General features: G+C 29.3%; 1 protein-coding gene and 1 non-coding gene across 18 annotated transcripts; one reads left to right on the forward strand and one right to left on the reverse strand.

Annotated features, from left to right (window-relative positions):
• The first annotated feature begins 365 nt into the window (after positions 1 to 365).
• Vha100-2 (V-type ATPase subunit a family protein Vha100-2) lies at positions 366 to 26,678 on the forward strand. 17 transcript variants are annotated; one of them, XM_072892114.1, is made up of 15 exons: positions 366 to 667; positions 17,140 to 17,192; positions 19,129 to 19,270; positions 19,561 to 19,740; positions 20,084 to 20,212; positions 20,290 to 20,408; positions 20,834 to 20,960; positions 21,449 to 21,625; positions 21,849 to 22,061; positions 22,375 to 22,588; positions 22,722 to 23,151; positions 23,521 to 23,648; positions 23,725 to 23,957; positions 24,363 to 24,754; positions 25,009 to 26,678. In XM_072892114.1, exons 3-15 carry the CDS (start codon positions 19,154 to 19,156, stop codon positions 25,103 to 25,105), a joined length of 2,556 nt encoding a protein of 851 aa, XP_072748215.1. In that variant the 5' UTR covers positions 366 to 667; positions 17,140 to 17,192; positions 19,129 to 19,153; the 3' UTR covers positions 25,106 to 26,678. The 17 variants fall into 17 exon arrangements, with proteins under 17 accessions (XP_072748215.1, XP_072748212.1, XP_072748204.1 ...); XM_072892111.1 differs by having other exon boundaries at positions 17,140 to 17,188; XM_072892109.1 differs by lacking the exon at positions 366 to 667 and adding an exon at positions 11,290 to 11,640.
• On the reverse strand, positions 6,234 to 6,361 carry LOC140666418 (U4atac minor spliceosomal RNA). The gene has a single exon (XR_012046750.1). It is a non-coding gene; the product is annotated as a U4atac minor spliceosomal RNA (small nuclear RNA).
• Positions 26,679 to 27,652: the final 974 nt, after the last annotated feature.

Below are 27,652 nucleotides of genomic sequence, written 5' to 3' on the forward strand. Positions count from 1 at the left end.
CCATTTATGCGATTTCTGTGACATATAACGGATCTTTCATTTTTGATCTTTTATCTGACATATTTGCTACCAATATATATATATAGTTATTTTTATAAAATACAATGTCTAAAAATATAGTAAATGTATATTAAAAAAAAAATTTTGCCATCTCTTAAAAAATTTTATACATGTATATATAAAATTTGTCATGTTGAGTGGTTTTTTTCCGAATATTTTTGGGATAATATTTTAACGATATATATTTATTGCGAGAATATATATTTGGCAACAAGTGTGTGTCGAAAGAATCGAAATAGTATCTCACGTAACTGTTGGCTGTCACATGTATTCACGATAGTATCCATATATATGTTATATATGTATGTATGTAGTAGCAAGTCGCTACCGCCATCAAAGCTTAGAACCGGAGCGCGTAGTTTGACAGCGGTGGCGATCAGCTGTTACGAATGTTTACGTTCGCGAGTATTGGCTGACGAGGGAGAATCGGCATATGGTGGTGGGTCGCGGCCACCGTCCAGTCCCTTTCGGTCCGTCGCGTCGCGTGGTTCGCATAATTTACTTATATTAGTGCTTATCGTGTTTATTACCGTGTGTAAAACGTGTCGCGCTGTCGCGCGTTTTGTGCAAATATCGATGTGTACTTTTCCATTTTTTTCAGAAACTGGTAAGTTTACGATCGCAAGAAATTATAAGGGACACGTGTCAAAAACGCTTTACTTGTGTATATATAATTTTGACAATTACAAATACAGCAAATTAATAAGTATAAAGCACTGTAATGTCAAGAAACATATAAAAGATATATGTTTATGATAAAGAACAATTTATAAACAGTTATCGCGATAATGACGTTTATATTTTACTACATTTCATTACTTTTTATTATCATATATATTTTTTGATAATCTTTTGCATATTAATTCACTCATCTCTAAATAAGTTTGCTCTGTCATATATCACTGTTGTAATAAAAAATAGATATCTCAAATGACCTTGGCTGTCGAAACATCGTTAAATATATCAACACTATTACTACTACTATTAAAAATTAAAATTATAAGTTGATATGAAAATTTATGGTTTTTATACAAGAGCAGAAAATTCAGTATTTTCCTTCTATCACCCAAAACAATGAAGAGAAAGAATGGGAAAGAAAAAAAGAAAACACAGAATATTTTATGTATAAAATATAAGTTTGGAGAGCGACTTGATCTATTTATTGCTCGTGTTGACAATTCGTCGACACAATTTCTAGATGTTCTTGCATCTGCTATCAAAACATGATATTTTTGTTTTGTAAATTTTTACATAGAAGTGTTATGAAGGATTTTGTGGTGAAAATGCTGAGTGCTTATATTAAATTTTTTTCTTTTCTTAATATTTCAATAATTAAGAAATACATAAAAAGTGATTGAAATAAAAATTCTCCAACAACCAAGTGAAATTTGAGATAACATAAAAATGCCGTTTTTAACACTGCAACTTCTCTCAAACTTTGTATAATTTAAACAATACTTCAAATAATCAATTATTCTATTATTCCTTAAAGTTTCTTGCGCTTTTCGCGAAACACTATGTACACTTTTTGACATTTGAGCTAGACTTTGGCGGAACAAATAGTCGAGCTTGGCTCCGGATGCCGTGCTTCGAGCTACGAAAATGGTGTCAGACACCGAGTGTAAATAACCTTATGAACGTAAGAATAGACGTACGAGACGAATCGGGTTTATGTATCTCTTGCTTTACGTTAGGGAAAACTCATGGCGGTTGCACGCGGGAACTCCGGTTAAACCAGCAGCAGGTTTAGACTTGCTGTGCTAGCTGCAGGCTATGACATTTTGCCCTCGTTAAATATTAAATAAGAGCTAATTCTCTTTTTTTCTTTTTAATAAAGTAAGAAGTAAATTTGTAACAGAATGTACGTGTTGATTGAAATTTGTATGATTTTTATGATATTTGTATATTTTATTAATTATTAAAGGCCTCATATTTATTCATGTAATTAAAACGTGCTAATTAACATGATGAAATTTGAATTTATTTAAAATTAAAATTATAGATGTTTCGAATTATGAGATATTACTTTTATACTTAAATTTAGTTGATGCATATTTACTTTATGCGCAAATCCAATGACTTTGTGTTAAGTGCCAGTATGAAAACTCGCCGTTAAATCCCGCATAAATGTAGGTCTTAACTTCTGCAACTTATAACATAACGACTCTGGCACGATCTTATTTTCGCATTCAGCTGCAGTCGCGTTAATCTTTATGTTTGTCTTCGAATCTTGTCTAATCTTATATGAGCAAGTTAAATAATTGGCGAGATGCCTTTGATTACTCAGACTTGTCTAATTAAATTAAAATTATGGCTTTGAATATAAAGACTGAAGGGTATAGGAAATTCTATAAAAATTATAGTTTTCAATCAATTAATATTTTGACCAAAGAAAGAGAGAAAAAGAGAGAAAGACGGAGGAAGATACATGTAAAAGATATTGTAGTACACTGTCTATCCTTACAGTTGAAACTAGATTTGATTGGAATTTTGCGTTTTACATTTGCATTGCAATCTTCTTATCTGAAGATTAGGGATACATTAACAAAACATGGTAGTGACTATTGTTGTAAAAATGCCTTATCTTTTATATCCATTTCGAGGAATACTTGCTCACGATTACTCGTAAAAAACACACCTATATTTTTCATGCTACTATCAAAGGATATCTGAGAACGTGATGATTCTATTCGCCTATACTGAGCATATATAAAAATTGCATATATCTTTTATAAATAGCGCTGTGAGTATACGAAGCGAGTGTACGCGGAAGGATCGGTTAACAACGAATCCGTTCTAGCTGGTTGGCGAATGTCACGATTGTATAAATATACAAAATGAGATATCTGTATCTAAAAGTATATCTGCATCGAGTCTACGAGATTGTTACTACAGTCGTTGAAAAGTTTCTTTCATCTTCGCTCGATTGCAGTGGCAAACCCGTCACTTTATACACGAGTCGGATATAAATAAAGCTCTCGGTATCGATTTTTTCCACACGCGAAGGAAGCAAACCATAGAGTGACCGTCACAGAAATTGTAATCAATATTGATTATAGAGTCAATCATGTGGACATATGCTATGTATTTATCAGTTAATAAGCATTGACTGTATAATAACCGAAATTATGATTCGGACAGGAAGATAATACAAGGTCTTTCGCGGTGAATAATATGTTAATTTATCTTCTAATCAATACTTCTTTAGAAAAAATTATGAAGAAAGATTATCATTTGGCGTAACTTTTTAAATTTTAACATTAAATATCTTTGTGTAATTAATGGTGTATTTAACTCGTTTTCTTGAAATTAAAAGAAATTCAAAATTTTATTATTTTTTCTGAAGTTTAGTTCTCGAAAAATCCGATTTTCGATCGATATTATATATTTAGAAAATTATTAGTCTGTCATTTTTGTTGAGGAAATATTTTGATTCCAAACCGATCGAAGGATTCATGAATTAAAAGTTGTTTTGGTAGATCTAATGCATCTTGTCTTGAACATTTTCTTGTACGCTTGTGAAGGTGAAATAATCGAACGATCCGTATTACCGTCATATTCTCTCTGTATATATGCACTGCACATAACTCTCTCGGTCGAGAGTAAAAGTTCGATGCCCCTTCGGTAGACTGTATCTACTTACCTGCCTAGTTTAGCTTCATCTTTTTTCTTTCTCTAATGCTGTTTATTCGTTCTCTTTCTTTTTCGAACACTTGAACTTGGTTCTTGTGAAGGAACATTCATATCTGTGGAAATAAAATTCATTTCTGCACTTCTATATGCTTTCTGTTTCTTCGCATATTTTTTTATTATTTTTGTTTTTTGTAGGAAAAACTAACCGATATTATTGTAGATATAAATGAAAAAAAAAAACAATAAATCCAAATTTGTATATATGAGATGTTAATTTTAATTTAGTTAACAATTATTAATAACTTAAATAATTAATTATTATATTAATTAAATAGTCCATTATGATTTTTTATAAATTTAATAAAAATATTATTGCATATTAAATGTAAATGTTGATTTTTCGTTTTAAGAGCTTTTCCGTTTTATTATGTGACTTTAACATGCAAAATAATCGACACTTTATTTTCTATTTCCATTAACTTTGCTGTTTTATTTCAAGGTTGATGTTTTGAGGAAGTTGGATGGTTATTATGTATATACATGTATTTATTTATGCAAGTAACGGCAATTATGCATAAGAACGACGTAAATTTTTTATAATGCAAATTGTTCTATTATCATAAAACGCGATATTCTGTCAGAAAATGGAATTTATCCGTGCTTAGATCATAAAACGAGTTGCTTATAATCACTTCGGTTATCTTTTGATACTATTCAATTAGAAATGGAACTCTTCAATTAACCTAAATAGATGCCAGATCCTTATTTCTTGTTTCATTTTGACAGAACTTTGCTGTAATAGCATTTTAATTATAAGATTAGTTATTAAAATATCATATATTAAAATCTGAATAATAGAAGATTACTTTTCTCAGTTATTAAAAAATTGTTTATGTCTGCACATTTTTACTGAAAAAATGTCAAACTAAAATATTAGTTAAAGAATCAAGATACTTTGTATAAATTAGAGATGTATATGTATATATACATATGTACATACAAAATATTTCGTACGCGATTCATATTGACTTGAAGAAAGACATTGCAGCCTCCTTTGTCGTAGTTTCGCCAAGCAGATGATGATTATTAAGGTCAACTCAAGTGGCTGATTGATGTCCAAGGTTTGTGCTGCTTAGACATTTCAAACATGTACTCGACGTAGGTCTTTTGCCAGTCACTTATTCGGTTGCTTTATTTGGTACACGATTGCGATTAATATGCAGCTTACAATCTGCACGAACAGGCACTACTTGCAAGTGACTAAGCGACCTTTCCGGAGAAGGATTTGATGTCCGAAGATATTACTTGTACTAATGCAATCGAATTAAAGATGCGATGATTAATTATTTTATGATTATATTCACATAGAAAAAATAATATTACAAGCTGATGAGAAGAAGAATTCTTGTACGTTTTGTTTCGAGACATGGATTGTACTTACAAAAAGAATGTTTTTTTATAATTCACATAATCAGTTTTATTTTTATGAAAATGGTGATGTACATTAATAATTTTTAAATTAGTATATACTTACGATTGAAAATAATTATTGAAAGATTAATGGTAAGATTAATCGTGCTAACAATAAATTGTAAACGAAATTCAGCACTATTTAGTATATTTATTTTATTTTTTTCTATTATTACATATAATTATATCAAGATATTATGATGGACAATGCCTATCAAAAACGTTATATGTACATATGTGGTATTTATATTAAATTTAATTTGATTGAAAATGGTATTTAAAAGCAAATTATAGCTTATTTTATTAAATTATTTTTTGAACCCTTTAAAAGATATATAAATATCTTTAGTATTCTTTATTATTTTACTATATAAGATCACATGAATTAAGGTTTTCTGATTATAAAGTAATTTTTAAATATTTTTTTTAACACGAGACATTAAAGCATGATTATTATGTAGAGTGTATATTTTGTGGTAATATATATGTGCAGGTACATACAATAAAGAAACCGCGAACTAACTGACTAGTTTGACACATTCAACATTTGAATACCATTCCAACAGTAACAGTAACACGTTGCTCAATTTGTTATGTAATGCATATAGAGTACTAGTACACGGTGCCAATACAAATTTCTTGATGTCATTAAGAAGACAAATGCTTGACCTTTAATTATTGTTAAATGTGTATTTTAATTGACGTAGTGTATGTAGATTAATTTATGTTTATTATGTAATAATTATACGCTATTTAAAATTAAAATTATTATTTTGTAGCATTTTTGTCATATTTTTTTTTATTTTAAAATAGATAAAGTAAACATTAAAAATTTGTAGATATATATAAAGTTGTAAAATCACACATATTTAAAATGAAATATTACGTAATAATTTTGTTGATCGATTTAATAAAATAAAATATGTATTAATAAAATTAAAATGTAGTTAATTAAATAATTAAGTTGACATGATAATTAATACTAAGAATATGAAGTAATAATACATAAAGTAATAAAATTAAATAAACATAATATATATATGTTTGTAGCCTCTTATGAAGTAAAGAGGCTCTCCAAAAATTGCATCTCGTAATCTAAAAACTACGGATGCAGTCTATAATTTTAATAATGGGTTTCAGCAACAGCATTCTCACTAAACGATCATTGAACACTTTGCTCCCCAAAGACAAGGACAGGATCGTATTATTACCTCAGTCTTATATATGTTCGTCGTGATATTCTACTCGCGGGAAAAATCGACAATGTTGCCATCTTTTGGCAAACGTGGCAATTCGAGGAATATATAGGATATATAGGATTTTAAAATACTCATTTACTATTATTGCTTTACTATTTACTAATGTATTATAGATATAAAAAATACTGTGATATATTATGGTAATTTTTGTTTGTTTTGCTTTTAAAATAACATTAAATTTAAAACATTAATTTTAATCTGAACTTTCTATTGATTAAAAATTGACATATATGTGCTTGAAATATAAATGTAAAAGGTCTAAAATATTTCAAAACCTGAAATATTTTTATATATACGTCATGAAAAAAAGAGTAATATATCTATTTTGAAAATAATATAAATGATAAATATAATTTATAAATTATTTACCATGCATATATTGTTGCTTCGTTTGATGGTTTTCTAAACTTTCTTTTTTTCTCTTGTTCATCCTTTTCTGTTTTCTCATAGCACTGACACTCACTCGCAAAAATATGATTAATTATGATTAATCATGAATATACGCAATGATCATGAGACCCTTTACACGGCACTCTCGATCGCGAAACAATTACATGAGATACGTATTTTATATCGCAAGACAGAAAACAACGCGAAAAAGTAGAATTCGCTCGACGTTTATACGAGATCAAAATCATATGATACTTATGCTATCTCTATTGTTGATATATGTTAGTATACAATAGTATATGCACAATATGAATCGTAAGATTGAAAGATTAAAGCAATAAAAAGTTGAAATATAGCAATCGTTTAATTAATTTATGCTCGTATTTCAGGAAAATTTAAAGCATCGGATGAAATATATTTGACTTTAAGCATAGATAGAGAACTAATTATTGCTCATAAGGATTGCAATGAAATGATAATTTGATAAAACGATAATTTTGATTCCTGTTATTTTGATTCTTACTTAATTAATTAAATGAGTAAAACACGCGCTTTGCAATCTATTATCACGACATAGATGTTTAGTTACATATTATGAAAATTGATTTCTGATTAAGTATATTAATAATAAATCAAATTATTTCCCGATATTTGTTGAAATCGCGTTTAGAAAAAGAATTCGATAAGTGTCTCATAACACTACTTTCCTGTTTAAGTGTCGTGGTGTAAATAATGAATGAACAGGATCGGACACGTAAACATTGGCGTGCTATATGTCACAAAAATCGGCAACGGATTAATAACGTAGTATTCTTTGTGACATATAATATATATCAAATTATTGATTATGAGTTAGTTTAACCCTATCACTTATGATTGACGACACTCGAACAGGAAAGTAGTGGTGCGAGACGCTCTGTCAAATTCTTTTTATAAACACGATTGTATATATATATATATATATATATATATATATAATTATTGTTCTCGAAGTTTACATTTATTTCGAACAACAGATGAAATAATCTTCATAATCAATTTAGACGTAGAATTTAATATATGCTATTCTACTTAAAGTCCTATTCTTATAGAGATCACGCAATCGACGAGAGCAATGACGATAAGACTTGTCATTACTAATATGTTTTTAATTTGTTATCATTATATAATTTGATAGACGCAAGCATTGAAAAAAACTCATTTGAAAAATGCACAACTTTTATTACATTTTGACCGATAACAACTTAATATACTTTTTCCTTTTAAAAGAATTATTATCAATTTACAAAATATATCTAATTCTAAAAAAATTACAGATACAAAAAAAATGTAAAACACAGAGAAGAGTATATATATATATATGTGTGTGTGACATAATTGACCATATACAATTTAGAACCTAGTAGAATATACATATTATAATTCATTCTAAATAAATTCTCCAAGAAATAATCTAAAATAGAAAAATTAATAAAATTAAAAAGAAAGATAAACAATGTGACTTCTCATTTATAATATTTGATATAAAATTGATATATTATAACTGTTCTTTTATTTTATACGTACAGTTAAACAAAAAAATAAAAGTATATTTTTTTGTCCATGATTATCAGATTGGAATTTATAGGTTATCACTGTATTGAACGAGCTAACATGAGATAAGATTATTCACAGTTCTTATAATGTCATTAAATATTTTATATATGTATACACGTCTCTCTTTTACGATGATTGATTATTTCCGCCAGAGATAATGAACATATGTCACGTGCATCGTTGCAGTTTTAACCCATTAATAGCCATCTCATTTTCGGAACAAAATTTTATCATACTAGATTTCGAAGTTAAATAATCTTTAATGTTTTAAAAGTGAAACGTGCAAGATTAGTAAAAATTAACTATTATGTAATTTTAAGATATAATTTGATAAAAAATATACATATTTTTAGTTATCGTTCTTAATCACCGATGAATCAATGATCACATAAACCAATTATTTTGCACAAGAGCGAAAAAGAGCGAAAGGCTGTTGAAACTATCAATCATCACGTGATTCTAATTGTATATGCATATGAACATAACATCACGTGTGTTCTCCTCGGACGAACTACGCGCGCATATGTAATGTAATAATACTTCAATTTTATCGTTTCGCATAATGAAAGATGTCACTGGAGCTATGGCAATTTGCCTAATAGTTGACCGTTAGATTGGAGGCCACCGTGATGACCTAGAAATCAGAAGAATAAGTACCGACCTTATGAGAAATATTGTAGCTACCGAGCATACAACAATAAGATCTGTTATCCTAGAAAGGAACAGTGATTTTTTATCGTTGTTGTTTTTTGATAACGAGATTTAATTTGTTTTAGAATTTTAGTACAAAATTATTTTACTTTTTTGTACGCATTTATAACATTGTGGTTTTTTCAGATTTCTTGCGGCTCATCATCTTTAATGTATTATAATGCAAAGATTTTATAATCAAACCGTTAATAATTTAATTGTAATCGATTAAACTAATGATTGAACTGCGTTTAAGAACGTAAATATATAATTGTTTTTATTTTTCAGTTTAATTGCAACGAATTTTTCACTTATCGACGAGAGCAATGACGATAAGACTTGTCATTACTAATATGTTTTTAATTTGTCATCATTATATAATTTGATAGACGCAAGCATTGAAAAAAACTCATTTGAAAAATGCACAACTTATATTACATTTTGACCGATAACAACTTAATATACTTTTTCCTTTTAAAAGAATTATTATCAATTTACAAAGTATATCTAATTCTAAAAAAATTACAGATGCAAGAAAAATGTAAAACACAGAGAAGAGTATATATATATATATATATATATATATATATATATATATATATAATATATATATATGTGACATAATTGACCATGTACAATTTAAAACCTAGTAGAATATACATATTATAATTCATTCTAAATAAATTCTCCAAGAAATAATCTAAACTAGAAAAATTAATAAAATTAAAAAGAAAAATAAACAATGTGACTTCTCATTTATAATATTTGATATAAAATTGATATATTTGATTATAATTGTTCTTTTATTGACTGTTACAGTGTTGATTTTTGATAGTGAAAAAATAATCGTGTTCAACAAAAAAATTTGTTTTTCTTTATCAATTGTGCCTATTATAACAATGATATTTTTGCAAATTTTTCGAGTCGTCTCTATATAGTGTAATTCTGTGCAATTGCGAATGTAATATATTCCTTTCGCGTATAGAAATTCCTTTCGCGTATAGAAATTTGTGGAGTCTTTTGCTCATCAAGGATGAATATCTATCATTGTATGAATTATAATGAATTATAATGTTGTACGAGCGGTAGCTTAATAATCAGGAGATAACGAATATTTATACAAAGAGAATATACCTTACAAAGGTAGCGACAATCGCGATTTATTATCTTTTGCCTTATCAGAACTTCAAGAGAATCTCGGGCAATGCGAAGCGATGTAACGAGAAGTTCGTGAAAATTTCTATTATCTTTATCGTTAAATTTTCTTATCTTATTTATTTTATTTTTATATAGTAGGATGTAATTCGTTAATGTATTGTAATTCGTTAATTAAAAAAGAATTGTACGAGCGAGTACGCACGAACAAGATAACGCGCTGCAAATAATCTCAAAACAGTTACGCAAAGCTTAAGTATTATCACCTTTACTTATTGTAAGGGAGAAGTTACGCGATTGAAAATAATCCTAATCAGTGATTCAAGTTTCTGTTCCGCGAAACGTAATTATTTTGATGAGGGGATCTTTTGCGCGACATCAGCGATGGTTTGGTTTACATATCCTTCTATTCTGTCGTTATTCTTATTATCACTTATCGTATTAGTTTTTTAATTAGAATTGTTTAATTTTAATAAAAATGCTCTTTATCATATTTTAAAGAAAATACTCCTTTATTGCATATTAAAAAAATCTTTTATATTAAATTTTTATAATTGTTAGTGGATTATTTGACATGTTTTTATATATTTTATTTTGAATGTACATATAAAATGTAATGACAGAATAAATATCATTGTTTTATCGCAAAATACATAAGCTATGATTATGATTTATTGAACTCGTTGCATCGCATGCAATTACTCGCGTTAACCAATAGCTATTAGCTTTTTGTTACTCTGTTCTGCATTTTTCTTATCTCTCGCACTTATAAGTCAATCCAGAATTATGCACACTTTTCTATTTATGAGCTGCGTTAAGTCGGAAATAGCCGTGACTATAAAAATGTATCAGCTGTTAACCGTATTTTCCAGAGGTGAAGATATCGTTGGAGATCATTATGATGTAAAGTGAAAATGAAATTCATACGTAACGATAAACGTATGAAATCTGTTTTTAATGTAAGATTTTACAGGCACGTCTTCCATATTCCGTTCACCCTTCTTCCATTTATTTTTATTTCCATCGATATTATCATTAGATCGATCTCTTCAGTGAAACCGTTCTATACAATCGGGCGACGATCCTAATCAGGTATACGCATGTGAAAGCGTTATACACAAAACCACTGATACAAAAGAGACAGTCCTCTGTCACAATCTCTTATCTTGCTAACAGAAGATCGTCACGAGTTCTGATTCCCTCTCCTTACCATACCCACCTCCACCTTTGTTGTATCATGAAAGTGGGATTTATTCGTTGTGTTGGATCTAGTCAAATCAGTCGAGTATATTGTACCTGCGTGACTTAAACAGGACTAAAGTTTCATTGTGTGCAGCTAGGTTGTACGTATCAATAATTTATACGAGACGTATCGATTTTCGACGAGGTTTGTCTTTTTTTTATTGTATTTACACAAAAAGAAGATATCTTCCGATAAAGATATCTTCTTCCTCCGACAATCAGATCTCGGTTAATGATCACGCGAACAACGTGTGAAAATGTGAGGGTTCATCGATCACGAGGATAATAAAGACGTCTGATTGATTATACATGCAACAGCAGAATTGTACACAAAGGGGATATCCTTCTATTTTTATGCAAAATAAGAAAATCAAGTTAAGAAAAGCCAACAGATGATATTTAGGAACAAAATATTATATACTTTTTAATACAGAGTATTTTTCTTTTTTTCTCTTTTTTTTTCTCTTAATATGAAACTTAAGAGTGTAATAACTGAATATTTCGGTTCTTTCTTTAGTTAAAGTTTTTTTCAACAACAATAACAAGTTATGCAAGTAAAATCGGTCAAAGATAAAAATCAAGAGACATTACATCCAATCATATTGTCATGAATTTAGAATCTTGAAGTACTATTTATTTAGAATAATTGTTTCACGCTTCCTGGAAATATCCAAGAATATCCCTCATAATCCAAATTAAATGTGTGATTTAAAAAATAATGCCGTTGAAATAAGCTCGTAATAGAAGATTAAGATAAATAATCTGTAATAAAACGAGCAGACATAACGTCTCATTAAAAACCTATATAAATTTAATAAATTATAAAAAAAATTTACATCGGATAATTACCGCATAAATACATATAGAGAAACCAAATAAGTAAAAGAATATTATAATTAAATGTTCTGTTAATGACATGACTCAGCGGAAAGTATCTATTTCCGTGCACCGAATAAATGACAATAGATCCGGAAGAGACACAGTGATCATGTAACAAAATCATAAAGCGTAAATTTTCTCAAAAGACTTTCAATTATATAGTTAAATATGTACTTGCTTCGGCAGTACATATACTAGTTAAATATATATGATACAAATTAATGATATCGCTCTACAAATTAAAACTATTTTTTGATGTTTAATATATAACATTTCAGATAGAAGTTTTTTGTTGAGAAAGGGCTTTCCATCCCTCAAAACATTCACATTATTTTAATCATGATTCATATAGATCTTTAATCAATAATATCGTAAATGTTGTAAAATATTCTTTTTAATATAAATTTTTATTCGTATATCATAGAGTTATTATTTTTCTTTTTTTTCTACTTTTGTTTTTTGAATCATCTGTTCATATATTGTTATTATATTCATTATTCTTCATAGAGTTCAATTGTGGATTAAAAAGAATAATTTGCAAATCTGCAACAATCGTTGTCCGTAATTGACACACTCATTTGCATTGTCTTGTTTGCTCGCTGTGTTTGATGTAATTATTAGCAGCGTTGAAAAATCTTAATTAGTCTGCGAAAGGCGACTAATGAACCGACGTGCGCATTTGTGTTTGAAGATATGGTTGAGCATAAAGACAACGTTTCTCATTTGGTATACTCGGCGGCTCTCATCGATTTACACAGTTTTTAGTCGTGCAAAATTTTCTTTGCTTATTTTTTGTGGGTATTATAAAATTATAAAAATTCGTATTATCACATTGTTAAGTAGCCTTTAAATATTTAATATTTCGTTTGGCAAAGATAATTACAATGGTCCTCAGAGATTGTGAAATTTTGACAGAAATACATATTCTTTTTTTCTTCAATTTAAAAAACCCATCTATTTCAATTGTATATATATATATATATATGTGTGTGTGTGTGTGTAATGCGTGTGTGAAAGCTATTACGCAATATACAATTACTAAAATCAGTTTTTCGACACGTCATAACTTTTTAGATAAATATTCAGATATATTTTATTTTGGCTTCGTACGAATAGTAAATATTAAACTATATCTTACTTGAAATAAAAGAGAAAATGTACTAGATTTTCTCCGTTTCTCATCAAGAACTAAAGAGAAGAACAATTTAAAAAAAATTGCGGTTAATTTCTCGACTGCGTTCAACTGTAATCTGTGCAGAAACAAGTGAATTTATGCAAATAAGAATGTAAGTAAAAGTATGAAAAACTTTCGATGTAACGATGTCTTCCGCGTATTATCTTTTGTATGAATTCGAGTTTCAGTAGAAAGAAACGATTATCTCTCTGGCACGTGATACCGATATTGGCCGTGCGGCATACGTTGACAGCAGTACCTGACACGCTGAATTGATTCTGAACGAGCATCTGACGCTCGGATATGTGTATGTATATGTACAATGAGCAAGCTCATTGTGAGCGTCCTCCTCTCTTGTCACCGTCCTTGTTTGTAACTGGTTGGCCCGGACTTGTGTTGTTTCATACTCGTTGAATTGTAACCAACGACGAAGTTGTAGATCCACATGATATGAGATGTGCGCCAGTCGCTCGGTACGATTATGTCCGTTCATGTCTGCTCTCGTAGTATTGTTATATAATATTTTTCCCATTTTTTTCCAAAGAACTGTTTAACAGTCGCCGGTAGTGCTCGTCTGAATGCGATCTGGTAAATGTGTGTGCTATCAGTAGTGCGAGTCAATATTTTTGCGCTATTTTCATTGATCCATGAGCGTCTGCTCGTGTTAGTGTGTGTAAGTTTTAGGCGTCTAGTGTATGATAATTCGATAAATTTATTTGTCATTTTAATAAGATAATCAAATCCCATTTTGGGAATAATACACAGGTTTAATAGTCAAAATTCTGGCAAATAAGAGCAGTCGCATTGTAAGATTTTTCTGTTTTTTTGAACGACATGAGTGTTGTGATGTGTGATTATCACGTGGATTGCTTTCGCATAAATTGTATGTTATGTATGGAGAGTATTTCGATGATTATATATATTTTGACTTTTATTAATTTTAGGCTTACGTTGCTTTTAAGCTGATCGATGAATCAATTTTTTAACTCAATTTAATTTAAACGATAACCTTGAATTTTTAAAGATCTTAATTTAGATTAAATTATGATAAGGTGATAAATTGATACGTGCGACTCAATCTTTATGACATAGCGTGCCACACAGCATGTTATTTGCTACACTTGATATATGTAAATATGTATATTATGAATCATTTCGAAATCTCGAAGGATACATCAAATTGACATTTAGAAAGCTATTATAATAAATGTTGCCTTTAGTTATGAGATAATTTCGGTTATAATTAAGTTTTAATGTACATAAATTTTAGTAATCAACGGATGAAAATATTTAACCATCAAAAAAATATATGTACAGCATATTCGGTACTGTATTTTTATTTGTGCTGTTTACGAGGAAACAAAATTTTTTATATCAAAGGAAGAGTCTGCTTTGCTATAAGCTAGAAAAAACACTTGGATAATCAAAGGATATATAAGTCAAAATACAACTACAGCTGTTTTATTTACTACTTATGACACATTCATATGCTGTCATATCGAAAAGATATCATTTGTTACATTATTCTCGCTCGTTACTTGTTGTTTTGACCTTGTTTTGTGATTGTTATCATATCGTTTAATCGACGTTGCTTTTTTAAAATAACATTTGTCCCGTTCGACATCTTGCGAACTGTAATCTCACACAGTTAATACCCAGCTATAAGGGCGCACACATGAAGAACTTGCTGCGAGTTTATTAAGGTTACAACCTAATCAGCAACTTAAGTGGCTGCTCCCTCTTTTTTCTCTCTTTTTCTATCTCTTTCATTATCAAGTTCTTTTCTTCTATGATACATTGTTTTTCTAGACAATTTTTCTCAGATAATAGACTTTTGTCTTTGTTTATTTTTCTTTCTTTTTTACAGTGAGATTAATTATAAAAGAATAATGCGATAATGTTAATCCCAACACGATTTATTTAATCATTGTCGTGTAAAGGTAAAACTCTAGTAAATTGCCCCTGTAATTTCTCTTGACAGGAAACCAACGCCCGTCCGTCTGTCAATTTGTCACAGTTTTACCTATTTATATCACATTTTTGCACGCAACTGTTACATTCCACGATTATACTTTCAGGCTCATTCGATGTTGAAGAATCATCGATATTGATTAATATCTCTCAAATATATCTCTATCTTTTTTTATTTAAAATTGAAGATTATGCTTTATTTTGTTATCTTTAGACATTAATCATCAAATTTTTATTACTTAGCTTTGAATTTATATTAATCTTAATGATTACGATGTTTTTCATAGCATTTGTTTTTGTTATATTAAAATTAAATCAAGCAATATTGAAAAAAAGAAAATATTTTTAGCATTTGTAGAAATGTTGCAATGAAGTTTTTGTATTTTGCTAATATAATCAATAGGTATAACGAGATTAATAATTCTATGCTAAAATAAGTTATATGAAAATTTATAAAACTGGAAAAGAATTTTAAGCTTTCAAGTTTTTTCCTTTTTTATTTTAGACTTTAATACCGATTAATTTAATATAATTAAAACTAATTTAAAACATTAATGCAATGAGATGCGAGAATTTCTTAATATTGCACTTTTGTACGCCTGCAACAACGTGATAAATCACTTACTCAATTATAGTCGTTTGTTGCAATAAAGTAACAAAAAAAAAAAAAGAATTTGTGATAGGCAATAAAAACAATACAGTTTCTGGAATTTTGCTGGATAGTTACTCGTGTAGAATGCCCTTATTATATCTTTTTTTAAAATAAAATGTTATACATTATAAATTTTATTTAAAAATCGAGTTTTAAATATTAATATTCTCAGATTAAGGTTTACGCGCGAAAAAAAAAATTTATCATCTTAGAGCATCTCTTTCGAAACTTTACTGATGTAAGAGAATTGATTTGTCACGATACAGTAGAATATTCTCTATACGTTAACGAAAACGTCTTAAGCAGACGGACCTTGAGATGTTAATTAGTCGCGTTGATAACACGTTAGCATTTCGATATTCTTTTTAGAATAGCCACGGGTAATAGTATACTGATAAGCAAAACGGTTTGACATTCAGGGGAAAGCTAATGGGTTTTTACTTAATCGAGCTAGGGACTTGATTATAATATATTAATTATATTAAAGAAACAAAAAATACATATATATGCTAATGCAATTAAAATATCCGATTAAAATATTCCAGAAGAAGCATTATAAGTTTTGATAGTGTCAAGATAATTTGATGGATCTTACGATAACAAGAATTTCTAATTAAGAATTTCTCGTCAAGAAATTCCTAGTCGATTAGAAAACTATATAGCATCGGTTATCTTTCTTTATCTAGTCTTCTATTGAATCACTACTGTGATGGGAAAAGATATTCCGTCGTGTCTCCGGAAAATATTTTAGATTGAGTAAAACACCATTTTTTTTTCAACAAAATAAAACTGAAAATCTATATAGTCTCGAGTCATCATCGTGTTCGCAATCTGAGCCAATCCTTTTTTTATCCTTTTGAATTCGATAATATATATTATATGTGATTTATTGTTAACTACTGAGAATTTTGAGCTACGCGTAGGAAAGCTAGTGCGTAATATTGCTTTTATTTTTTTTTGTTCACCAGCAAACGTGATAACAGTGAGAATTTAGTCTAACGAGGGTGCACGAGAAACGCAAGTATACACTACTTTTTTTATTCATCTACATATTTATGAACCGTCTCGCTTATCTCGTACTCGTGTGTTTACCCTTGCGTGTGTTTACCCTCCACCTACGTGGAAATGGCGCCGTAAAACATTTCGTTTGACTTTTTGGTGATTATGTGTCGTCAGATATAATGTCAACGCGTCGCCGTTTCATCATCTAATTATAGTAATTTCGTTACATTTTGCACAGAAAATTTATGTTTGCTGATTGAGATAAGATCACATGTACATATATGCTGGGTCTCTATGATAGCGACTCCGCAAACGCACGTGTCGCATCTATGTATGAGAAAATCTTCGATTTTTCAAAGTCAAGCACGAGTGTTCTTTTTACAAATAAAATATTAGCAGTTTTCTTGCTAACAAGAAAAATCTTTTACTGCAATTTTCTCAATATTTCTGAATATTTCTACGGTGTTGACATTTATACATGTACCTTATTCTTAAAATTGTTGTCAGCTGATAGAAAGAAGTTTGCAAATGGTTTATTCGAAAATTTATTTTACGTCTAATGTTTCATCTTGTAATTTTTATAAATGTGAGCAGCCTTTTTTTCTATAAATTGTAGAGCTCATATATTCCGACAATGCGAAATAAAAAATTATTCTGATTTTTTGTCTGTTCAGTAGACTCAGTTTTTATGCTTACTTTTCATTAAAGGGGATAAACACTCTGACGGTGAGAAAAATCAATTTTTTTACATTAAAAAAAGTAATATGTGGAGAATAATCTCCTAAAATATTATTCTGAAATTCGTAAAAATGACAAAACTACGTTTTTGTTGCGCGCCGTACGAGGAGGTCCAGACAGGTATGACATTTTCATAACTGACCCTGCACTTTTCTCAGCCAATTTACATCCAAATTAAAATTGTGACAAAATATTTTTAAATACAATATCTTCAGTTAAGTGAATTTTTTTACGATTGAAATTTTCCTAAAAAATTTCAAAAAGCGATATTTTTTTGGATGATTTTCTTTTTATATGTGTACCATTTTGCGAATAATTAAAATATTAAAATTTTTATACGCTTAACTGAAACATACATATACTACATTTATATACTTCAAAAAAATCTTAGGTTTTTTTTATTTCAGATGCTTTTAAAGACTCCAGTTACAGGGCAGATGCTCATGCAGAGTACTATAGACATTTTATATCAAAATAAAAATGTATTTAACCAAATAAAAAAATATTTGCAACGGTTCAAAAAATAATTAATTCAATGAAAAAACATTTATTTGTTTACTTGTTTTATGGACGTTACAAAAAATTCGCAAAAAAAAAGTTATTTTTCTGGCCGTCACAGTGTTTATCCTCCTTAAGAGATAACAGATATATTAACAGATAGCTAAAAATATGTGAAACTAACGTTTTATAATTGGTATAATGACCTTGCTTTGCATATTTTACATCTTACATGACAAATTTATTAATTGATAATAATAAGTGTACCACGTACTAATAAGACATAATTTCAAGTACAATTATCTTATCTAGTATCAATGTTTGCGCGATATCAATTGTCATATATGTTTTGCAGATTAAGAGTCATGAATATCTTTATAGAATTTTATTATTACATTTTTATTACTTTCAAAAATAGCTTTCTAGTGCAAAAAAGTTTTAATTTTACTCGATAAATTTATATTAAAGTAATAATATTTACATTAAATAGTATTATTTAAAAATTTTATATTTTAAGGTAATTCGGCTGAATGATTCATTGTACAGCTACTGTATACAATTTCAAAAAAGTTTATAAAAATTGCAACTTTATTTTTGAAATTGATTTATAAAATATGAATTGTGCTATATTTTAATTATTTTCTCTCATGCTTCTGGGAAGAAGTGAGAGAAAGAGAGAAAGGCTGCAAGTTCAAAAGAAATATTATTTCTCGTCGCAGGGTAAGGATTAAATCAGTTTAAAAGATGGGGGCAATGTTCAGAAGCGAGGAGATGGCCCTTTGCCAGCTGTTTATTCAGCCGGAGGCAGCTTACCTTTCTGTTTCTGAACTAGGAGAAACCGGTACGGTGCAATTTCGTGATGTAAGTTGAATGTAATCTTTTATTGATTGCTTTATGACATAATTAATCTGATCATAACGTAATAAATGATGAAAAATTCAATATTAATTTTAATATTATTTATATATTATTTAATATTATTTGATGTTAATATTAACATTTAGTATTAACAATTAATAATTAAATAATAAGTAAAAAATAAATTGGGTACTTGTTTAAACGTGTATGATGTTAAAGTTATTAATCATATCATTAAACATTTTTTTTTAATTACGATAAAATACCGTTAAATGTTGACGTATTATTTATAGCTAAATGGTGACGTGAATTATTTTCAACGGAAATTCGTCAATGAGGTCCGACGATGCGACGAACTGGAACGCAAACTTCGATACATCGAGGCGGAAGTCAGGAAAGACGGTGTGCCGATCCCAGATAATCTTACGGAACTACCACGGGCACCCAATCCACGTGAGATTATAAATCTCGAGGTAGAATTTCTTCTCCGTAAAATGTGACATTTTGAAAGTAACAGCAAATTGATTTTTCGTCATATATACATTTTATCAATCTACATCTTCAATACACGAATGATGATATGTTAATATGAATATTTTATCTTGACATATCGCAAAAAATAAATTATATATCCGATTACAAACGGATAATAATTTTTTAATATATCTATACACATTTGCTATTATAAAAAATACACATCTTTTATTAATATTATTTTTAATTATTATATTATATGACAATAGCGTATTATTATTTATATATTTCTGATTGATTCAATATTTAATGGTATATTAAATACATTTTCTTTTGTAATAGGCCCATCTCGAGAAAACGGAGAACGATATACAAGAGCTGAGCCAGAACGGAGTGAACTTGAAGAGTAACTATCTCGAGTTGACGGAATTTCAGCACGTGCTTGAAAAGACGCAAGTGTTTTTCACGGAGGTACCTAAAGTAGTTCAGCAGCTTTTGTTCGTAGCGCCGTCCTCCTTCGTGTAATCGATGTTACCGTTTTGTCGAAGAATCAAGATTCGTTTCTTCTTCTTCTGTATCAACAGGAAGAGGCCAATGACTCGATCACCAAGGCGCTCATTAACGAGGAAGCACCCAATCCAGCAACTTCGATTCGTGGACATCTGGAGTAAGTTTATAACCGATGTATCATCAAATATAAAAGCCTTGCGTATTAGATGCAATATTAATATATCAAATGTATGCGTAAAGCATATGTGTGACATTATGTTTTAATAAGATTAAAAGGACGGCTTTGTAAATACTCTTTTTTATTGCTTTAATACACGCATCTATTCTAATAGGATTTGCCTCGGAATAATAAATTGTTCTACTAATATATCATTTATTTAAAATGAAAAAGTAGTTTGGTTTAATTAATGATTGCATAATTTCCTTTCTAATTAATTTCGATAACAATATATACTTGTTGGGTACTTTTATCCGAAAATTTTGAACCAGATCAATATGAAGTGACAGTTATGTACGATGCCATACATAATATACTGTTAGTAAATGATATATATCATTAAAATGACATCTGTTTCCTTGTAGATTCGTCGGCGGAGTAATAAATCGTGAACGAGTTCCTGCCTTCGAGAGAATGCTTTGGCGTATATCCCGTGGAAACGTATTTCTTCGGCAAACCGAAATTGATAAACCATTGGAAGATCCATCTACGGTGAGTTCTGATTCTTTTATTTTTATATATGCAGAATAATTTATTATATTGCACGTAAATACAAAAAATTGATATTAAAAAATTCTATCATAATTTAAAAAAATATATATTTATTTATAAACAATTATTTGAGTAATAATTATAATAATTATAATAATAATGTTATTATTTGAAAAAATAAAATTAATTGAGTAATTTTTTTCTATATTTATTTATGTGTTTTATATATTTTTTTCTATGTTACTTAATGTGTTTGTGATTATCTATAAATAATATATATATATATATATATATATATATATATATATATATATATAAAATAAACTAGTGTGTATCTCTCTCAGAGCTTTGAAAGAAATAATGTCAGGCTAAAACTAATAGATTTCGCAAAATATTAATTTAAATTTGTTTTCAATATCAAATATACATTTCAAAATGAGAATATTGGTTTGTCGATGCGCTTGATTCCCTTTCTGAAATATTTTCAGGGCAACAAAATTTATAAAACAGCTTTCGTAGCGTTTTTTCAAGGAGAACAGTTGAAAACTCGTATTAAGAAGGTTTGCACTGGTTTTCGCGCTTCGCTCTACGATTGTCCGACGAGCCAAGCTAAACGTCAGGAAAAGTTAAAAGCTGTGCAAATACAGTTGGCGGATCTTAACTTGGTGAGATTGTCACGTGTTGTGAAGGAAAAAGAAATACATTGTTAGGCATCACATTTAATTTTATTGAATTCTATTAGATATCTAGATTTTTGTTAAATCCTCTAGTAATATTTTATATTTAATTTAAAGAAATGTTATAATATTTGTATATATATATATATATATTTAAATTAAATAATGAACATATGTATATCTCATTTGTATTTGGACATAATTTGTTAAGGTACTAAACCAAACGCAAGATCATCGTCAACGTGTTCTGCATAATGTAGCGAAGGAATTGCCAAACTGGAGTATTATGGTCCGAAAGATGAAAGCTATTTATCATACGATGAATCTGTTTAACATGGATGTGTCCAAAAAATGTCTTATTGGAGAATGTTGGGTGCCTATTGCCGATCTTGGAACTGTGCAAAATTGCCTTACAGAAGGATCGGTCAGTATATATAATATACATAAATCTACATACATGATATCCAATTAGGTTTATAGAGTGCATGATTATATTTTTATCGTTAATTTATTATTTATTTATTTATGTATTATATTATTTGTTATTTATTTTTATATATTTAAAAAATAAGCAAATTTTAAATGTTTTGAGCAGCGGGATACAAATCTTTAAATTTTATTTGGACAAGTAATTTATAATTTATTGCAATATATATGAAATATTTTTATCTTACGAGACCATCGCAATAATAGATAAATGATACATAAAGTAAAAGAATGTGAGATGTATTTTTTAGCAACAATGCGGGAGTTCTATACCGTCGTTTCTCAACGTGATCCACACAGATGAAAATCCCCCAACGTACAACAGAACAAATAGATTTACGAGAGGTTTTCAAAATCTAATTGATGCATATGGTGTGGCTTCGTATCGCGAGGTTAATCCGGCGCTTTATACTATTATTACGTTTCCTTTCCTGTTCGGCGTTATGTTTGGCGATGCTGGGCACGGTAAATAAATCTCCCCCCCCCCCCCCAAAAAAAACAATTAAGAAAATAATAAATAAAATAAATACATGAAATATAGTATACTCACGTATCGCGTTATCTCGTTATCTATTAATCTGATTTATCGCTGATTTAGGGCTGATATTGACTCTTTTTGGCGCTGCCATGGTACTACGGGAGAAAAAAATCGTCGCCCAAAAATCGGACAATGAAATTTGGAATTTATTTTTCGGTGGTCGTTACATCATCCTCCTCATGGGTCTGTTCTCCATCTACAGCGGTTTTATCTACAATGATATATTCGCAAAGTCAGTTAATATATTCGGATCTAGTTGGAGGGCTACGTATACATACAACGATATATTATATAACAAGACACTGGAATTGTTGCCGGAGGCGAAGGCGAAGCATTATCTGCAGGAACCATATCCTCTGGGCATAGACCCAGTTTGGTCGCTCGCTCACAACAAAATTGTATTTCAGAATTCGTTCAAGATGAAGCTGTCGATCATTTTCGGCGTCGTACACATGATTTTCGGTGTGTGCATGAACGTTGTCAATATTATGTAAGTATTGCAGTCTTGGATAAAAAATTACACGTTACAAACGTATATAATAAATTGTTATTGAAAAAATAAATACATTATTTATACGTAATTAATATATTAATATAGAAATAACAGTATACATTAAAAGTGTATTCTGCGACGTTTCTTGAACTCCTTTGGATCATGAAATTGTGAGAACTCTATCTTTTTCCTACGTGTGTGAAGATATTAGCATGATTAGTGATAGCATCTTGATATAACAGGAAATAGAAAACATTTCGGAAGTCGGATGTTCATGTAAAATATACATAGTTTTCGGAGAAAGTGCTTGAATAGAACTTTTCACGATCTCTGTATATTTTACCACGTCGCATTGTAATTTTTTAGGTATTTCAAGAAGTATTCCAGCTTGTTTCTTGAATTTATACCACAATTGCTCTTCCTTGTCTTCCTGTTTTTTTACATGACTGCCTTGATGTTTATTAAGTGGGTTTTATACGATGCTTCGTCTGATGGTAAATATCAAATAATTTATCTTGTTGTTAGAGTAATCGCATCATCTCTAACGTAATATGATGTATCATAATGCAGATGAAGGACGAAGACCGGGTTGTGCACCATCGGTTTTGATTACATTTATTAACATGATGCTCTTCAAAAATGCCAATGTGCCTGCGGGTTGTTCCCAATACATGTTTGAAGGGCAAGATATTTTGCAAAAAGTTCTCCTGTTTTCTGCTTTAGCATGCGTCCCCGTGATGCTGTTTGGAAAACCGTTATTTATAACATGCTCGAAAAGAATGAAAATTTCAAGAAAAACTTACGTAAGTAACACATTATTTTGTCTGTTTAATTATTAATTACATTACAATATTATTACATCAATAATAATTTCTGTTAATTGAAAGTATCTTATTTTTTATTTTTATTTGAGATGTTAAGGAAATGATTTATTTTATAATTATAGTGCATTTTCATCGATAACGCGGTCTTTCTAATTTATTCCCATGTATAATTTTAATTATAAAATTAATAATTTTTACAAACTTGTAAAAATTATCAAAAATATTGTTACTATAAAAATACTGTGTATAATATTGAATGAAATTGAGATAATTATTTAGATGAATGTTCTGTTCGTATCCGCCATGTTGGCAGAATTAATGTTCCGCATCTAATCGCAAATACGAATGAAATGCTGACGTTTGCTGACGTTGCACATGCTACAGAGCAACGGAAGTGCGTCCCAGGACATCGAGTTGCAGCCGCAGGATTTGCAAATCGCAGGGACCAGTAGCGATGCGGCGGGTCATGGTCATAAAGAAGAGGGCTTCGGTGAATTGATGATCCATCAATCTATCCATACCATAGAATACGTTTTATCTACCGTTTCGCACACTGCCTCCTATCTACGATTGTGGGCGCTGTCTTTGGCTCATTCCCAGCTATCTGAAGTGCTCTGGGGCAGAGTTTTGCGGATAGGCTTAGGAGCAGAAGAGAATCAGTATGTCAATAGCATCGTACTATTTGCCACCTTCGCCATCTGGGCTTTCTTTACCATCGTCATTCTCGTTATGATGGAGGGCCTCTCAGCGTTTCTTCATACACTTAGGCTTCACTGGTATGTACGATGTATTAATCACATGCACTTTTCACCAAACTTGTTTAAATTAATAAAAAAAAATAATATAAAGAAATTTTAAGAAGATAAAGTTTCAAGATTATTAACAAATTTTGTCCACAATGTGTAGATCATTTTATTTATTGATATTATTTATTGATTATTGGAATGTCAAGGAGACAAAATATCTCGATGATTACTTTTATTATTATATCTTTTCTTATTTTCGCATCGTTTTGTGTTTTGTGCTTTAGGGTCGAGTTTATGACCAAATTCTACGAAGGTTTAGGATATCCCTTCCAGCCATTTTACTTTAAGAGTATTTTAGACGCTGAAGATGCCGAAGAGTAAATTACCGCTAGTCCATACAGCAATAATTGTTATTAGATATATGTTTACTGAACATAGTGCGGGCAAAGACCTCTTTATATGTATAAGTATTTTCGTATACGCAAAATCTTATCTTGTTACCTGGGGAAGTACAGGAGAAGGACCAAATCGCCGTGAATTGTTTCAAGCAAGTCTGACAATGTGCCTTCTTTAGTAATTTTAGCTATCGATCACGTGTCTACGTAAATCAACCGAATATGCGCACCGATAATTGCAATAACAATTTTAAAATATACGTTTTCTTTATATTTTTTTTACCCGTGGATGACAACGCCGAACGGGAAGGCGACGCGTGTCGTAAACATTTATATTTTTTACACTAATTATTTATAAATTTTTTAAATTCCATTTAACTTGCTGAATTTGTGTGAACAAATCTACAAATTCGTTCGCGGAATTGCCTTTAAATAAATTCTTATCTGATAAGTTTGTTTCGGTTTTTATCTATCTGTATTTTGTGTGCGTCGATTTTTTAAATTTTAAATTATTTTTAATAAAAAAAAAGAAAGTAATAATGTTTGCACTTAATAAAAAACCTTAAGCGATATTGAGTTTTTTTGTTTTAACTAAAACAAGAGCTAATTTTACTCGGTCAATATTTAATCATGTTCTTTATATATATATATATATATATATATTAAATAATTGTAGTGCAAATTGAAAAAGAAATGTAACAGGTGCGTATGATTGAGTAACTGATACTATTTCTGTTGTCCAGTGCATTATATTCATTCCATTAATTACCTAGTAACGTGGATATGCCATAGTCGATAGCTCGTTCTTAAATAACTCTTGTCGCACGTTGTAATATTTGATAATGTCGTATAATATCATTTTATTAATAGAGTTGTCACGCGTATAGTTATTCTCCATGAGAAAAGTAATAATCAAAAAAACGCTGTAATTTCAGCGTTACAATGAAGAGAGAAAGTAAAGAGATTATACATTCGAATTATTTGAGAGAAGCCATTATGTGACACATGTCTAATTATTCGTGATGATGCTTGACAGATTCAGGCGAGTAGCGCGAACATTCTTGTATTATTAGAGTACAAATTCTCCTGAGCGATTGATAAACAGGAATATTCGAATTTTTATGCGAAGTTACCATTACGATTGTATCCATCATAGGTACTAATGCGATGTTAAAAGGAGCGATGTTATATATGAATATGTGAAATATTCCCAAGAGAGAGAGAGAGAGAGAGAGAGAGAGAGAGAGAGAGAGATCTCGATCTATAATATTCAAAATAAAAGGTTTCTCGCGAATTGAATTTTTATGCTGCAGTAATTTATAAAATATATTTATTTAGACTCACACATTTTTGTTTATCAAAAATTAAATATCAGAACCGAGCAAATTAAACATTTCTTTAAAGAAAAATTTCGGAAAAATTAATTTTTTATATCCCATAAACTTAATTATAATATTAAGATCAAGATCTCTGGGGCAATTTGTGAATAAAAATATAGGCATATATATTATTTTATCAATGTGTTGAAATAAATGGATGAAAGCTGCATATTATAAGAACTGCATTGATGTATATTTCCCTTTCCATTTTTTATTAAAAAAAAACGATATTGCAAAATGTTACATGTATAAACATTGAATAACTATGAAAATCGTAAAAAATGTTGATTAATTACTCGCGGGAGAGAAAAATATAAGTCGTACACTTTTTTGTGAGTACGTTACGCATATACCCAAGCATTATACATAATACACAGATATCATTTTTTTAAAGAAATGTTATGCATGATGCTGTACCATATTTTTTATCCATTGTGCGTGTATTTGTATATTTTTAATTAATAAGCAATCAGACATAATGCTCTAACAAAGTTTATTTTGTAGATTGTGAATGCGAACATTATTAAATTGCCTGAATTGACACATACTTTTTAGAAAGATTTCTTGAATTTTATGTAATAAATATTATTTTAAATTTAAAAATGGAAATTATTTTTAATTTTTCGGAGCATAATTAGAACTTTATGTTTAATTTTTTAATAAACAGTTTTAATTGGCTTATATTTTTTATATCTTTAAAAAAGGTGCAATCTCAATTGTATAAAGCCTTATGAATTTTTGTATAAACTGATAAGGTTTAATCTTAAAATTTAAAAATAAAAAAACTTAATTAAATGCAAAATTGCTATTTTATATTATTTTATTTTGTGTAATTTTTGAAGAAAATAAATTATTTTAAATATAATTTAAAAAGAAATAATCTTAAAATTTTTCAAAATATCTCTAATGAAAAGTACGTTTTTAATCAACTTTGTCTGACATTTATTTAATCAATGTCCAAAATGTCTTGCTAAAGACAAACTAAAATTTGTATGCTGACTTTACTAATTAGAATAATTTGCATAGCGCAATGTGTTGTATCCCCGTTGCTTATAAACGAGTCACCGAGAATTCGCAATTAGAACGTGTCCAACTGTTTTATGGTGTATTCAAAGATGTTCTCAATTTAATTAAAGTCTAGTAGAGCCGATAAT

Source organism: Anoplolepis gracilipes, chromosome 5 (assembly GCF_047496725.1).
Source record: "Anoplolepis gracilipes chromosome 5, ASM4749672v1, whole genome shotgun sequence".
NCBI lineage: Eukaryota > Metazoa > Arthropoda > Insecta > Hymenoptera > Formicidae > Anoplolepis > Anoplolepis gracilipes.

Excerpts from the sequence above, each read along its gene's own strand:
- Vha100-2 (XM_072892114.1), top strand. The coding sequence starts at position 19,154 with ATGGGGGCAATGTTCAGAAGCGAGGAGATGGCCCTTTGCCAGCTGTTT. Across the intron at positions 23,958-24,362 it reads AAATTTCAAGAAAAACTTAC|AGCAACGGAAGTGCGTCCCA; the intron begins GTAAGTAACACA and ends CACATGCTACAG. Across the intron at positions 24,755-25,008 it reads CATACACTTAGGCTTCACTG|GGTCGAGTTTATGACCAAAT; the intron begins GTATGTACGATG and ends TTTGTGCTTTAG.